Here is a 17,761-nt window from a genome sequence, read left to right on the forward strand (position 1 = left end):
CAGATCTGGTCCTCAGCTTCTGAAAGCAGTATCAAGGCTTTCCTTGGGGTTAAATTTCCTGGCTCTTAAGATGGCTAAACAGAATTTCAACTAAGCCAGATCTCAAGGGCTATATTATACTCCAATCTAGAGGTCACATCCTGGAGACGAATAATGCACCGCAAGAAACGTAATGATGCTTGCTCAGCTCTTATCGGACTGCTGGATTCACCAAAAGCCCGAGAATAGATAACTCCAGGAGAAAAACAAAAACGAGTTGCAGATAAGGAACCACAACTCAGGGCCGCATTTACACAATTGGACAGTCTAGGAAGATTCTTTCCAGCGAACACTGTGAAGTTATTTAATGACCTAAATATCAAACCCGAAAAACTGTGCCCAAGCAGACCATATAGAAAAGAAGTTCTCGAAAACTGCTACCGGCAGATACAGATGTAAGGAAACAGATACAGCGCTCTGGTCTTCATGACACGAGTCGGTGGTCTTTAGGCATCATAACATCAGCTTGAAACATATGTCAAGATAAGTCAAATCTACCCCACTCTACTCCGACAGAAGAAACAGTAAAACGAACTTTCATGTTCTATTATATTGTATCACTGTGCAACCGGCAGTTTCGTTGGTACACGTTTCATGTACGCTGTTCTGCTGTAAATATTTGTGCTTTGTAAATAAGGTGAATCTCCCACTACTGTGGCTCAATACAGAAGTTAAGCTTTAGATGTAGCAGTATTAAGTTTTTACTCGTTTACATTAATGAAGTGATAGACTTTAAGCAGATAACAAGTATTGCAAGCATTGTATAATCCGGATATCAAGTTTTACACGTATTGTATAAATCAGATAAGTATTACATGTATTTTAGAATTGTACATAGTGTTATTTTTTTGTAGCATAAGAAAAATGTATCTTCACCCCCTGGCCAGTAGCTGTAACCGGGTGTCTCCTAGGAGAAATAAAGATAATAGTAATAAAATTGGGTGTGTTCTGTGGTCGATTTGCCTATTTCGCTGAACGAATAACCAGAATTTCCGGGATAAAAAACCATGCTACCCTCGCCTGAACCAACTAACTCAGTTACGTTGTGAAAAAAAAAAAAAAAAAAAAAAAACAATAAAAGTTCCTCTCGTCATCGGCTGTATTCGAACCAGGATATTTTCCGTGCGGTGTGGAGAGGACAGTGATTATACCAACTGTGCTTGCTACCCACGACCGTGACATACTGGCGTGAATTAAACTTCTCATTCACCCCACATCCGATTCACCAAAAAATAAGAACATATAGTGCCATGGTTAACAGAGTTTCTCGGCGAGACTGGGTCTTGAAACGGCGAACACTAACCCTTTACTACAAAGCAGAATTCGTACCGATCATCACTTATGCGGCAGGAGCTTGGTTTCCCAAAGCGACAACTGCAGTAAATACAAGAAAATTAGAATCAATCCAGCGCACCATCCTACTTCTATCACTTGAACTTTTTTTTTTTTTTTTTTTTTTTTTTATGTAAACGCCAAACACGAGAGGTGTTAGAACCTATAGTACTTAGTACCGTGCTTGGGTTGGAGGTTGAGAAGACGAAAGAAGATATTTGTTGACATTGGACTTGAACTGCTGTAGACTGTAATTTTCAGGGAATATATATATGAAGGAAGATTGTTCCAGAAAACAGCAGTTGAATGAATAAACGAGGAAGATGAAAAGTTGGTTCTGTGAGTTTGAAGTTGGACAGTAAATGGATGTGTAAATGGACTGGTGGCGGCACGTGTTCGGACTGTTTTGAAAGAGAGAGCGGGAATTATAGAAGCCAATTCAGAAGAACAGTGCCCATGGAAGTATCTGTAGAAGATGCATGCAGCAGAAACAGTACGTCTATGAGACAGCGAGTGGAGAGACTCTGTTAGCTTGCTGCATGGTCAGCACACATGCCTTGCAGGTGCTGGCCAGTGCACTAACCCTGGGCCTAGAGGTAGTCAAGTACGGATCATTACATTCTCTCCAAGGGCAGATCCCATACCTGCATTGACTTTACCATCGACCCTGCCAATAGGGTCAGAGTGGAAAAAGCACGACTCAGTCTTCATCTCATCTCAGATGCCATGACCTTCAAAGGACATGGCAACTGAGATGGGACTAAACCACAAAGGGATCCATCACCAAGAAATTCATCCCTGAAATCTCAAGAATCTATCCTGAGCTACCCACATGGTTCTCACTGGGACTCCACGCCACCTTCCTTCTCACAGGGCACAGGTCTTTCAAAGCTAAATTGGCCGGGTTTAGGATTGTGGAAGACCCAAACTGCCATTGTGGCTCCCCAGAGACCTGGGATCATCTCCTCTACCACTGTGACATTTACGAGGACCTCTCTTATGACGAGAATTCACTACATCCCCATGAATATGGAGCACCACCTGCTTGACACAGCTGAAGAATACACAGCCTTCACAACCTTTGCAAAGGACCTATTCCAGAGGCAAAAAAAAAAAAAAAACCTTACCCAGAACGTAAGAGATCTGGGAATTGGAATGTATTCTGCCATCGAAATCGACTGGCAGCCACCACTCACTCGAAAATTGCCCTGATCATTAACCTATCTCGGATGGAACCACTGTCCCATGAATGACATCAAATCGGACCAGATACCCAAATTGGACTCTTTACCAACAGTGACAACGTGCTCTCTACTGCCAATTCCTGATAGCAATCTATACCGGGCTCCCTTTCTTGGTACTTTTTTCTCCCTTTTCCTCGGTGGGGGGAGGAAGCAGTCCTGTCTCCTTCTTTCCCCTGTCAACTCTTATCCTTCTCCTGGTGGGGCACGGGCCTGCCTCACTGAACATCCTGGGGTCGCCTTCTCTATCGTCCCCATACTTCTGTATTTTCCCCCAATCTTCAGTCTCCTCCTCCCCGACTCTGCCTAATATGCCAGCTTATACCCCACACAAACTGCAAAAACTTAATTTCGTCCAAATTAAACCGCATAGACCTCATTTGGCTTTTCTAATTCCAGCGCTCATCCTTACCGTTTTTTTTTTTTTTTTTTTTTTAAGGCCCTAGCCACCGAAATCTCAGGAAATTAGGTGGCAGGACCTGCCAGATTATATATAAGCTACTGGGTTCCTGGTCTGCCTCCACTGAGCGTAAGTGGAGCAACGTTGGGCCCCAACTGGGGTCCAGCGGCTAAACGACCAGAAAAACAACCAACGGTACACAACACTAAACGATCAAAGACCCACACACTTTTAAATCTGTATTTCTTCACAGCGTACATATGGCGCAGATGTGGGAAACCACAGATGGTGCGCGACCCTAATACTATGCACTGGTGTGAGTGCAAAGATCAATATTGTTGCTATGTTAGTTCATATTGCAGACCAAGCATTAAGCGAATATTAAAGTCCTTTCAAGTGTTTCTTGAGATTTGGAAATATAAAATAGTCCGATGGAGCCAAATCTGATAAGCAGGGAGGATGCTGTAATAGCTCGAATCCACAGTCGTCGCTCAGTGTTACATAAATAAATTTTTGGATTTTTAAAAAATATCAGAAAAAATCTATTTTGGTATAACTTTTCGTAGCGTGCGCAACGAAATTTTAATTATTTTGCAGAAGTACGTGCTTATCAATCAGTCTTTTTGATAACATTGTTCGCAAATTAGTGAGCTTTGTTTCATTTCATCTAATCAAGGAAGCAAAGTCTATAACATTTCAACCAAACTCAGGTTGGATAGAAACGAGGAGAAAGTGTCGTGTTAGATTTTTCCCGAGACTGCTGATTAGATTACAAAAAAAAAGTTATCCAAAATTACTTTTTAAATAATTAAAATTATTATCCGATTCTGCAATATCATTTTGTCCTTCAATTAGAAAATATGCAAGGCCCAACAGAGTCAAATCTGCAGTTTATGGCCCTTTGTGAATATGGATTGCAGATCCTATTTGTTCATTAAATAAATGATTCTTTGAATAATTTTATTTTGTTCTTGTTAATCAGGCCATAGAGTATTATACTCTATTTCAATCAAGTTTACACCACCACTGAAAAAAGTACAGGGTCTTCTCCCATAACAAATGACGTAATGTATGAATACGCCCTGCTCCCAGTGGTAGTGTATCAAAATTATAAAATAAAAAGTATTCAATATTCTTTAAAAAGTAAATATTTCAGATTTTTTTTTTTAATCATTTGTACTATGGAGTCTGGGCGGGTAGCACAGTGGTATCGTCACCGTCCTCCCCACACCGGGTGGAAAAGGCCCGGGTTCGAATCCCGTCGATGACGCGGGGAACTTTAATGGGCTTTTTTCACTCAATGGCTGAGTTAGTCGGTCTCAGGCGTAGATAGCGAGGTTTTTTCCCCCACAAACTGGGGTTTTTCGTCCAGCAAAGAGACAAATCGACCATAGAACACAAAATTCGTGTTTTGGTTTTAAAGTTTTATCATTTTGTTTGCTTTTTCAAAGAATGAAGTAATACTTTCTTACATCAAAGGCCCTATGTTCGTTTATATTTTAAATGTCTTTATTACAACTAACATGGCTGCTAATAACGGTATTCGTGTGGCCTATTGAAAAGTTTATAATTTGTGTTTATTGATTTATGGAAGACTAACAATGGAATTTTTCCCCAATTGTTGTTTGCTGGTCCCATTCCAGTCACACGCATTGTTTAATTATTAGTTCAACACATTAACAAGTATATTACTATCAGAGAGTGGAGACGTTCTGGGGACTTGGATGCCCACAGTCTCTCTTCTTCACGAAGGATAGGGATATTTTGGAGACGCGTGCCTAACGTCGTACGATGAAATCATTTCTCCCAGAACACCCATTTAATTTGAAAAAATTCATGCTAGTCAATAGGTAAGTGGCTTCTGTTACTCATTATTCTGTTTGAGTCCTTGATAGCTGATCAAGGATTCTACTGAAACTCGCCAAGCACTCAAATGAATATGCATAATCTCTAATTTATTTAAAATTTGTATATCGTTTGCTGATTCTGTTCTCTACAGATTTGGCTTCAGTATATGCATTTTCGTCCAACATGCAGAATTAAATGTTGGACAATACACATATTAAATGAATATGTAATATCGCCCATTTTATTATTATAAAATGAATATTGTATTTACTTGAAATTATATTTTAATGCTTGTGAAAGTTCCCTTTCTCATTCTACGTTCTAAACGTTATACCTCCTCCCATAACGAAAAGCATAACTTAAGAAAATCCCAACCTTTTAGAAAGAGAACTGAACAATTAATATTTTCCTTTGGTCACAATGAACTTCAGTCTTTTTAGTTATTTATTTTTTTTAACTTAATAGGTGAAGGAACTCACCATGGCATCGCCTCCGAGGCGAAAACCCGGGGATCCTCCCCTTAATAACCATATGCTACGGTTTGCCCAATACACGGAGGACCTCTGGAAGACCAGTACCATCACTGATGTGGAAATTACCGCTGGGGGCAAATCGTTTAAAGCACACAGAGCAGTGCTCACCTGCCACAGCGCATTTTTGAAAAAGAAGCTAATAAAAGTGGATGGAACTCCAGGAGCCAATAAGGTAAGTTGCACCGAAATATGATGCCGCTACAGTAACCATAGTAACGAGAGTACCTCAAATAGAAATGAGAATTATTTTTTAATAAAATTGTTGTTGCGTTAAGCTTCTTGCTTTTTCCTTTCTGCTGACTTCCGAATACCTTTTTCTAAGAATCTTGCTGCCTTTTGTCAGAACCATAATTGAACAGCTTCGATGACTACCTTTTTATCTTGAAATTAGGAAGTGCCTCCCATTTCAGCTCCTTCCAGATATTCAATGTCACTGTGGCTATATGAAGCGGAAACAGATGCATTTGACTGTTGACCTCTGCGTTTTGACAATATTTCCGGCTTCATCTTATCCTTAAATAACTTGGTAAAGTGATCCACATTAAGTCCTTGGTTGTTCCTTGGAAAGTCCTTGGAAATCAGTGAAGAGGACAACTTTTGCATCCCAGAATTCATCTTATCCAGTGTGGTGAAGCAACTGCATTCTTCTGTTGAAGACGTCGTTGGTGAAGATTTGAAGGGCTTGAAAGTTAGTTTCATTTTCAATTAAGGCTTTAAGGTTGACTTCTGAGATGTTCTAAACCTTATTTTAAAGTGTTGTCCGTTGTTCTTCGTAGTTGGGGCAGGACAATAGGATATGGTTCCAAGATTCCTCTTCCCCACAGGAGCAATGAGGATTTGTCGCCAGTCCAAACTGGAACAGTTTCGCTCTAAGAGCACCATGTCCTGTTAGGATGTAGGATGTGTTAATGGATGGGTAGAACCAATTACAGTAAATCATCGTTAATCCAGATCGAAATATGAAAAATTCTGTTCACAGTTGAGTACTTTGAAAGACATGGAATTTAGGAAGGCAGATGAGTAACTCTGACTGCGCTCTAATTAACCACGCAGAGAGAGAGACGGAACATACATTACATTGTCTTGCGTGTTGTTCAGCATTATCGTTGTTGACTCAGACTTATATACATACGTACATAAGTCAACATATTTTATATAATTATGGGTTCTAAATAATTAAAAAGTGGAATAGATAGAAAACCCGCTACTTTAACTATTATTAACAAGCTCAAAGTGATAGAACAACTTGAAAATAATTATGAGAAAAAAAAATGCTGAAGAATTTGGTATTGGCCAACAGGCTGTGTCAGATATTAAAAAGCAAAAAGAATTTATAAAGACACTTGCTTTAAAATTCGATGTGGGGAGTGATAAAAGCAGGGTATCAAGTAGCCAGACATTAAAAAAGCCAAAATAAGTGTCGACCAAGTGGCATTGGCGTTGCACGCCAACGCTCCCTGACAAACGTAAAAAGGCAATACAATATCCATATATCGGTGGATAAATGTATTATCTTTTTATAGTTTTTAAATAAAGGCTCTACAGTGATATTTATTTATTTTTACCAGCACTACCTGTATCATTACATTTTCCCTTTATTTGTGTTCTAAGTTTTTTTTTTTGTCTTTTAGGGCTATCTTTTGCTTCACTAATCCGGATTATCGCTTAATTCGGATGACCTCCCCTTCAATTAATCCGGATGACCTTCCCTCCAATTAATCCGGATCAGAGAGGATTTACTGTACAATGCGGCTTATTTAAGGCAAAGGTGACATCCGGGATGAAAAGTCTGGTGACCTCTGCAGTGGGACTTTCATCCAATCCAATCCAACCTGCCAAAGGGAGAGGAGTTTATTCCATTGGTTTTATTTTTTCCTGTTTGATATTTGTAGCAGGATTGCAGTCTATTCCAAGGAGCGAAGTTGGTACCCCTTTTTGTGTTTGTAGATGCAGCCTCTATAAGCTATATATAGGTTCAGGGGGAAGGGCCCCTGATACTACCTGCAATACATTAGTTGAGGTTGTTCTTGGTACTCGGTGTGTCGCAAGCAGCATGGTTCTTTGCATGGAAAGGACCCTATGGAACTAGACCCCAGCAGCATAAGAGGCAAGTGGTAAGAACACAGTTTTATAGTAGAGAGATAGGGTCTTTTGGTGAGTCCCCAGTCCGAACGGGAGATCCTAATGACAGCTGCAGTGAAGCCTTTGGTTTTGTTTGCTAAACTGTTCACGTGTGGTTGCAAACTGAACCTGTCGTCCAATATGATGCTAAGGTATTTAGTTTGTGCCACATATGGTATTTGCTTCCCGTAAATGAGCACTTTAGGGAGTTTGCAGCAATCCAACCTGTTTTTGAAGATCATTAGCTTTGTTTTTGTGTTTGATATTTTTAATTTATTTGTGAGGGTCCAGCTTACCAGGTCATCCAAGACAATCTTTGCTCGATCCTCAAGGGTCCTCCTGGATCTTCCTGCAATGCAAATAACCAAGTGATCTGCATAGGCGAAATTTACGCAGTTGTCAAAGCTTCTGGTGAGCCACTGGTCAAGTACGGAGTTCCAAAGGAGTGGTCCTAGCACTGACCCCTGTGGGCATGTGTGTTAAGTGTGCGCGCGCGCTTAACACACATGCTCGGTCTCTCTCTCTCTCTCTCTCTCTCTCTCTCTCTCTCTCTCTCTCACTCTCACACACGCACACACACACACATGAAACGAGTGTGTTTTTAACAATATTAAATATTTTATAAAATAACTAAATTCCTTTTTATTTATTTTGCAGCTTCAGCTAGAAGGAATATCTGACGTGGCCTTCGAGATCGTACTACGATATATGTATACGGGAGAATTAAGGTTGACCTGTGAAACTTATTTGGATGTCTATTCTGCAGCTAAGAAATTAGAGATGAAACCTGTCACTGAAGAATGTTACGATGTAAGTAGCATTGCCATCTAACCTTGGAGGTTAGCTTTTCACTGTTACGTACTTAAGTTAGACACACAGGTAGCCAGAGAAAAGAAAAGTTTCTTTTCTCTGGCTACCTGTGTTTCTACTGTCCTGATCGGGTTCGATCAGGACAGTAGAAACACAGTAGAAAAACATTTATGATCTGTTTTCACACCATGAGGGATGCATTATTCCTCCCGAGAACTGGTTTTTTTTCCAATCGAGCAAGAAGCTCGACTGTAAAATACACCCAAATTAGAGAATACACTTTATTAGATACATCTACCCAACGATAGTGAGTAGGACCCCTTTTTAACCATCAGAACAGCCCCGATTCGTTGTGGCAAGGACTCAAGTAGATTTCCAAAGCGTGTCACTGGGATGCCTGTCCATGTTTGAAATTTCGTAGAAACAGTTTGGTCGGAAACGATTTCCAGATAACTTGCAGCATCCAAATGTTTCTCCACTAGTATGGAGGATCACTGTACACCAGGAAAACTCTCCCTATACCATTACCTCTCCACCAGCCCGTATTGTTGACACCTGGCAGAATGGATCTGTGGACTCATACTGTTTTTTACATATTCTGGACCTCCCATCAACATGAAACAACAGGAACCGGATTTTTCAGACCACGAAACGTTTTTTTTCCCAGTTCTACGCTGCCCGATGTTGATGTTATTCAGCTCACTGGAACTTCTTGTATCCTTGGTTTTTTTTTTTTTTTGTTTTGTTTTTTTTCTGCTGACGGAAAGAGTTAGAACCCGTTTCGGTTATTGGCTGCAATATCTCATCCATGACTAAATGCGACGAGTTTTGCGTTCTGAAATGCCTTTTTTTGTTAACACTTGTGTTACTATGCTGTTATTTTATTGACTGTAGATAGCCTTTCTGTTAACCTGTCAGATAACCTTTCTGTTAACAAGTCTTGTCAGCCTCTCTTGGCCTTTCATACCACCGCACTGTTTTCGACCACAGAATTGCTGTTGGCTAAATGTTTTGCTATTGGACCCCAGTTGTTCGCCTTCAGTCATTGGTTCCCCCCCCCTCTGGAGATAATCACTTATGTTTTCACATTTTACTTATGACTGACTGCCAGTACTGGAGAGTTATTAAAATTGAGAATGGTAACATGTTAATGGAAGGCGCCTCGAATTCAAAATCCCAACAGGGTTGCAGAGTCCGAGTTACTCATACAGGCATGTCTGATTCCGATTACTATACCAAGTTCAAAGACACTTAAATCTTTCGCCATGCCCATTTCGCTGAATTGCACACAGCATCGGTACTTATCTGTCCACCTGCTTTATGTCGCTTGGGACGAATGCATGTTGTTGTTACTCAAAGAGCACGTATACCTAATAAAGTGGCAGCTAACTGTATACTACTGCTTCACTACATTTGCTGCCTGAACCTTTAGCCAATACAAGTCAAGTTGACCATACAAAATCATTGCAAATGGTTAACTGTCTTGTTGAATGATCTGATGTGAACAATAAGCCACTAAAGTTAAAGGTGAAAAAAAATGTTTAATCGTATCAAATCGTGTTTTCCTTACAGCAGCGACTGACACTATTTCGGTCTCTTCTGGATTCTGTTGAAGAACAGAAAAATCAACAAAAAAATAATAAAACAATTACATGGAAGTGATATGCAGACTTCGAGAGACGGAGAGAAAGGGAGAAAATAAAGCTCTTTCGGAAGACTATACAGTGCCGTTACTTTATAAATTATTGCTAAAACGTTCCATAAGTCACTGCCATTTGAAGATCTTAAGCGAAAAACCGCTGACTCAATGTCAACATAAAGAAACATTCAGCTAAAACGTAGATAAGATGGCCTTACGTAAGCGTAGCTTTGTGTTATTTTCATCTTATGATGTCTGATAACGCAAGGGCCACTAGTAAGATGAGAGCACAGTCAGTTAGCTTATCATCCTTTTTTTTTTTTTGTGGGTGATCACATTAAGTGTTTAGAGTGGTTTAAAGTAGGTGTAATACATGATATGTGGGGAACTCATCTCTTTCTAAAAGTAATACATGATATGTGGGAACTCATCTCGTTCTAAAAGTATTCCAACGATTTGCTAAATCAACCCGCGATTGTTTAAACGTGCTTATTGAATCTGTATACCAGCTAATATAGGTGCAATACCAGTTAATTGCGAGGTGTGCAGGTCGAATAATTATAATTAATTTAAAGTATATTTGTTTTATTGGGAATTTAATTATTCACTGTTGATCAGCAGACTTCCCTATGTGAACACATTAAAATATCAAATAAATATCAAGGGTTGGACGCCACCTGAATGTCAACTCGTTGTTGTGTTGGATGAGACCCTAAGAAAGTTGGCGATGTTTGCACCTGTGGATAATATCTACATTCGCCGTGCAGGTTCCTCAGCACCCAGACAAACATGAGCGAAATAATCAAATAATTCTGAAATAATTTATAAACACTGAAATAATTCGTTATTGGATTTTCTCTGTTAACCGGTATTTTCAGCCGATAAGTCGTTAAATTTCATCGTGAACTCTACACAGTTACCATAGAGGACCTGAGTGCTGATCGGCTTCTCTCCAGGACCTCAACTTTAGCAAGAAGTGCCGCTCACCTGAACAAAAACAAATCTGTTACTCTAAATCTTCTAGCTGTTATTGAGGATGAGCAGTGTGGATATTTGACTGGTTTTTCCGTCAATGTGCAATTTGATAACACTGTACTGACGCCTCATATTCTAAACTGTCTCGATAGTCAATTCAAATTATAGTATGTATTTTTCCATCGCCACATAACAACACCCTCTTATGATTTGGAAATATGAAATGACAATTATTTAGTTCCGATCGAATCTCCTGAGTAGCACAGTTAGTATAATCACCATTCTCCCTACACCGGATGGAAAAGATTAGTTTGAATCCCATCAATGACGCTAGGAATTTTTATAGGCCTTTTTCACAACTTGGTCGAGTTAGTCGGTCTCAAGTGAGGGCAGCATGGATTTTTTTCTCTTCATAACTCTGGTTTCTCGTCCAGCAAATAAAAAGTCGACTACAGAACACATGCATGATCAACCAACCAGTTCCGATCAGACAAAAATTTTGTTTAACTTCAACAATTTCTCTTCCACTTTACTCTTAGCTATTAAAAATCATTTAGCTCCCTGTTAGAGCTTGATAAACTTCTAGTATCCCCTTACCTAAAGAATTTCTCATGTGTTAATGTAGATACAAAATACTCAGTTTGTCGCCAACCTGGGTAGGATCGTCAACAGTCAAACCTTCAATATTAAGTGGACCGATTTGATTCACCCCTTCCTTCTAGAGTTTACTAAAGAAATCTTTGCCGATTTTGTTTGCATTATTTGCCAAAGATATTTTATAATCTGCCTTCGCTTGCCTGACGCTCCTTTGTGACTTCATTACGGACTAGTTTATAATTACCATGGGCTCCTGCGTCGTCTGATAATTTATATGAATCCCATGCACTTTTCTTCTCTGCCACAAGTTTCATCAGTTTATTTAGGCCTATACCTTGAAGAGTATTTCTTAGTTCGTATTTAAAGCCTAATAGCTTCTATGATTAATTCCTTGAATGCTTCCCATTTCGAATTTTCTGATGGTAACATCATCAGTCAGTCCCACTGTATAGAATTTAAAAACTGTCTGAGACCACTGTTGTCCTCACCTTTACGAAAGCAAAGACCCCTCCCTTTACACTTGATGGTTACATTTGTAAGTAAATTCAAAACCAGTACACTGTGATCACTGCCACCTAGTGGTTCTCTTACTGCAGATTCTTAATGCATGTATAATCGCTGCTGATAAGCAAATCAAGAGTATTACTCCCTCTTGTTGACTCTCTAACATGTTTCTGTAGATAACAGTCATCTAATAAATCCACAAAAGTCTTTCTAGTGGAAAAAAAAGTTGGACACTAATAAGAACGAAATAAAAATGTTGCCTTAACTATATCTTTATCGCTTATTACAGAATAAATATAAATTCATTTACCCATTTCGGCAAAACAGACCAGAGAGTTAATATTTGAGAATGGCGAGATTAAATAAAGTAAGGAAGAATTAAAATAAAATTAAGGCAAGAGGAATTAGTTACACCTTGTGAGAAGACAATGTAAGATTTACAGAGTAAAATCCATTAATTAAATAGTTGCATATATTCCAAAATTTTCAGCAGGCGAGAGCCAAAAAATTCGCACATATAGGTATATCCTTGGAGGACGGGTGTCTGCAGATTCAGAAACAATAATGATGAGGTGATCCTTATCATTTCCACTCTTCAGGAAGAAAGGGGATGGTAATGTTCACATTTCACGCTACAACAAGGACTTGGAATGTCATATTTCGATATCCTTTGATCAGACTTTTAAGATTTCTTCACGTTCCAAAAATATTCGTATTAATATTCGTTTATCATCTTTTATAAATCCGTAGAGGCTGCAGGACAAGAAATACCGAGTGGAGAACTATTTCTACATGTATGTTATCTCGAAGAAGCTAGGTCAGCAAGACAGTTTTTTAAAGGCCTACCGTCTCATTCTCAATCATTTTGAAGAGGCAGTCTGCACAAATGAATTTCTGGAGCTAACTTTGCCCGATGTTTGTGACATACTTTCTGGAGAACAAATAGGCGCTCGCAGGTAAGCATTTCTGCTTAATGTCTTCCTGCTATATCAGTATATGGGCAATATATCAATGACTTCGATTCAGATTTCAAGAAGCGTAATTTGTAAGTAGTATAGTAAATAAAATTTCTCTAATGGAGGGTCTAAGGATTTAGACATTAACTTAGAGATAATACCGCGATCAATATTTATAATTATTTTTATCATTAGATTGTTAATTACTCCCCTCACTGTTCTCAGTCTCATTTAAAAATAACTCCTCATCCACCATATTACCACTCTTTTAATAATGGATTATCGAAATCCTTGGCAGATGCGGAAACTATCATTTTACATACACCTCACTAAGAATGATAGGAAATGACTGCGATTATGTTTCCTTTGAAATGGTAATGGAGCTCCATCGTGCACTCGATTTTTAAAAAATTCAAGTTTGGATAAAAACATGTTAGGAATCTCACCTTGATTTCAATGATCTTATTAGCATTCAAGAGGGCAAGAGACCTTGCGGTGGTAACAGTTAATACTTTTTCATACCATGGCCCAGTTAGTCAGACTCGGGTGAAGGTTGTGCTCTTTCTTTTCCGGAAATCCTGGCTTTTCATCCAGAAAGCAAGCAAACCACCCATAGAACACAAGCATGTGTCAGACAATATACTCACAATATGAGCTAGAGCTAAGTGTGCTGCATATAAATAGTGATTTCTCCAGATATATTAAATCTACAGCTATAAAATAACAAGGTTTGTTCAATGTATTTCGTTGCTGATTCTCATTTGTTTCCTTTTCAGCGAAGTCTTGATATTTTTGGCTGCTTTGAAGTGGTTGAACCACCGGTATCACGACAGACAACCGCACATAATCACTGTACTGCAGTGCGTTCGTTTTTGTATGATGACACCTCAAGAGATCCTCGCCTGCTATTATCCTCCCGTTCTTCCAAGCGCAGTAGAAGTCCCTGAAATAACTGCTATAATGCTCAAAGCCACTTGGTATTTATATTTCACTTTATCTTCTTAACTTCTATGAAATTTACTCTGGATTAATATAATGGAATATTAATACTTTATTCCGAATTATTAATATTTATTAATACTTTATTGCGAATTTCAACCACTCTGAAATATAACTTAAGCTTTTGAGAATTATTCCTGCAAATTATTTCTTGCATCAACCAGATGGCATCAATTTCCAGCCTAAGAGAAATGCGACAATTTGTCTTTTTTTTTTTCACAGTTACGTAATGGCTCGACTTTTTGGAGAGGAAGATAACTTTCAAAAGTTTGCAGGTCTAACCAGAAAGTTGCTGTTACAAGGAGAACCTTTAGAATTATGGGTAAGTTTAGATTTTTAAAAAATATGTTTAGAGTACATTATCAAGCATGTTACTACACTATGTCACCAAAGCATTTTGACCAATCCTTTGTTTCTAATTTCTCTTTCCAGAACATCAAGTCATCAAAAGAAAGAAGTGACACTCCTCCTCCTACAGCCCCTTACTACGACGGAGGAAACGATGACAAACCAGATGATTTCGTGCTTCTGAATCCTGGCTCCAGCGCCCATTCGTGCCACAATACGGACACCCCAAGCACTTACTACCAGACCTCTCAGCATGCTGATGACGTCACCTACTTCGGACCATCCGAAAAGACACAGAATTGTCCCCAGTCGTGTCGATCACACCCAGAGGTCATCCAGAAAACCCAGGTATACAGTGAATGTATGTCTGATAGAGTACGAATAGTTCCATGTGAAGGCAATGTTCGAGGTCTAGTGAGTGTGCCTTGTGGTTCCGTGTAGAGCTAATTCTGAATAGAAGTTCGCATAAATAGAAATTTAGCCAGTATGACTAACACTGGCTGTACTGGTTAAATTCCTATGCCTCTTGCACATTCGATCCGACGTAACCGAGAGGTCAAGCGCGAGAGTGCACTAATCTACACTCGTTTGAGTAGACCGTGCTTAGCTCATGTGACTGCTAAATATGGTTAATGATTATATTCATTGTCAAAATAATTATGTTAAAATATAATGTAAAGAACTCCTGTAACCTAGTGGTTGTGCTGGAGTATAGTATAAACAACAGCATTATTTTCTGTTGCATTGTCGCTGAAGTATTTATTTAGCATTTCATTTAATCGAATCTTTGTGAACTGAAACTGAAGTCGTTTGGATTTGTGGCGTGCCAAATTAGAAACTGAGTTGCTAGTGTACAACATCATGGTATAACCGAGTTGTTCCTGTCATACTTCATAGAGGACAATAGCGTCTAAGACCGTATTGCACCAATGTCATGAGTTCTTTTGCATATAAAGTAAACGCCAGGTGTTAAGATCAGTTCATTCCTATTTGTTGAATCAATGATTTTCTTCGTAATTTTATGGTATTTCCGGCACAAAGCCTGGCAAACTTTGATATTAGTACTAGGAGTAGCCTCTTAGATGGCAGGAGATGGGTGCCAACGAGAAGATTTTCTATTGTTCGATGGGTAAAAATTAAGAGCATAAATTGAATCTTGGAGCCTTTGGACTGACCATTTAGTCCGTTTTGACAAATAAACAGGATTTGTTTAGATGGCATTAACTGACCAAAAAACAATAAGATTTCAACGTGTTTTCATGCCTGGGTACTTCCAAATCGAAGGATAGATAAAAGATTAATTACAACCCCTTCATTGTGGAGGCGAGGTGTGTGTCCATCGAACTTTATTTTGCATATGTGAACTGGAGTCCGAAAATTAAATAAAAATAGGCATTTGTTCTAATTCTATAAAATGTTTTATGAATTATAAGATTCGATCACTGATTTTGAAAAGAAACATGCCTCTGCTTTTATGATTTATAATCATAAAATTATGAGCCTCGCCTCATCTATAAGGAGAACATTGGACCGTTGGTCTTTACTTTAGAGATGGCGTGTATTGCTTGAAATTGTCGTTTTTCTGGTATGTGAGAATCCAAGAGAGCTGTCTTGCTCCCACATTTCTATGGCATTTCGCTGTAAGAACGAGATAAAGTCATCCTGGGAAGTTGTAAGTCTTGGCCAACTTTGAACTTGTCTTCGTGATACTCCTCCCCATGTTCTGATGTTGTTGTCCTGACCTTGAAATAACATACTTCACGCATAAATTCAAGGCTCTGGTTCTACTGCCATCTTGCCAATACTAATCCATCACTCCTACCTTCAAACTCTACTCTGTATTCATATACATTGTAATTGCAATAGATCTATCTGCTTTACCAGAGGCACAGTAACCAAGGATATCGCAAACAATAAGTTGATCCGTTAATACGGGATGTTCAATTTTAAATTTAATAGTTCTTGAACTTCATATTCTCACTGTTGTTATGAATATAGTTATAAATATAGTTTTTATTAAATACTATAGTTATTAGGTAAATAGATAAAAAAAAAGACATCACCATGCTTAGCGGTCGTATGGCCTTGAACTACGGTCAACTCAAATACGTGTATTACTGTACTCAAGTTTGAACACTCTGATAAGGCGATCCCTGGATTGTAAATGCTATGTTATTTATGTATTGAGTATTTATAAATTATCGAATGAACTCCAGAGGTGAAATTTTGTGTGTATGTAGCAAAATTAAAAATTAATAACTGAAATGATAATGGAATGAAAACATAATTGAATTTTGTTCTTACACCAGCCAGCAGCAACCACGTCGGTACAGCCCCAGCGGTACCTTGTAAAAATCGTTTTCATTTCGCTCTCTGTATTCGTTTTATTATAAAGAAGTATTTTTCCTATACCCGAAGTTTTGCTTCTGTTAAACGCGAACCTAGGCTCTGTGAAACATACTTGCAGCTACCATACCCTCAAAAAGGAAGTGGTAATGCAAGAGATGGTTAAATAATTATAATTTGTGGAAGCTGTATGGTCGATGCCCGACAAAGGTAGACAGATACTTTTGACAATGGCATTAATTTATAAAAGCTAAATGACAACCTTATTGTCGTTGCAATTAATTCTATTCTTTCTTTGCAGTATCCATTGTCGCCTGCAGCTTTGGCATTGGGTCCTGCAGATTCCACAGTTGCGTCGGGCCAGTCCGATTTAGACATTGCAATCTCACATCGTAAATCCGCCGCGCTGCTTCCAGAACAGAATATAGCCGCCGGGAAAGTTATGGATTGCCAGCCATTGAAGTTCGTGTCATCAGAGGATCACGCGATGCCCAGCGATCCCTTGGCCAAATTCACTTACAGCCCCACTAAAGGCCTCTTCCACCATTCGCCACACGAGAAGGACTCTGAATCTCCGGAGTCAAGAGTGTCTTTAGACCCTTTTTGTGTGGGCGAAAATTTCAATGATCTTCATATGAACCTATACAAAAATCTCCAGGTAAGACGGTTTTGTACCTGTAGAAATTATGTTAATAGTCTAATTGCAGAAAATATATTGTCTTATAATGATCCTGTTCGTGGAAGATGATCTTTCCCTGCACACTACATTCCATATTGCAAGTAAACTTAAACCTTAGTACACTAGTTCTTGTTGTAAAAACTGCAGCAATTATCAATCCACTGCAGGATGGAAGCCTCCTCAACAATTCATGCTGAGGAAAATGGACCATAATCTGCCACGCTGGTCCAGTGCGGGTTGGCAGATCGATCGTATTTAGCAGTCAGGGGACTTGAACCCCGGTCTACTCAAAGAGCTGTACCACTCGGCTACGGATGCCTCTCTTGTGGTACTTTAGTTCATATCGTTTGAATTGTATCATTCTGTGCGAGAGTTTTTTCCTGGGCAGGTTTCT

The 17,761-nt window shown here is 39.0% G+C and overlaps 1 protein-coding gene across 1 annotated transcript in view; it reads left to right on the forward strand.

The window, feature by feature from the left end:
- Positions 1-1,289: 1,289 nt before the first annotated feature.
- The window catches only part of LOC150087357 (kelch-like protein 40), a 35,530-nt gene continuing 19,058 nt past the window's right edge, over positions 1,290-17,761 (forward strand). The window contains exons 1-7 of the mRNA XM_090372453.1: positions 1,290-1,418; positions 5,326-5,565; positions 8,172-8,324; positions 12,790-12,995; positions 14,217-14,316; positions 14,427-14,756; positions 16,990-17,346. Coding sequence (XP_090228579.1) covers positions 1,290-1,418; positions 5,326-5,565; positions 8,172-8,324; positions 12,790-12,995; positions 14,217-14,316; positions 14,427-14,756; positions 16,990-17,346 — 1,515 coding nt within the window. The remainder of the gene's footprint in view (positions 1,419-5,325; positions 5,566-8,171; positions 8,325-12,789; positions 12,996-14,216; positions 14,317-14,426; positions 14,757-16,989; positions 17,347-17,761) is intronic.

This window comes from Mastigoproctus giganteus, chromosome 4, assembly GCF_048544385.1.
Source record: "Mastigoproctus giganteus isolate SK-2022 chromosome 4, ASM4854438v1, whole genome shotgun sequence".
Lineage (NCBI taxonomy): Eukaryota > Metazoa > Arthropoda > Arachnida > Uropygi > Thelyphonidae > Mastigoproctus > Mastigoproctus giganteus.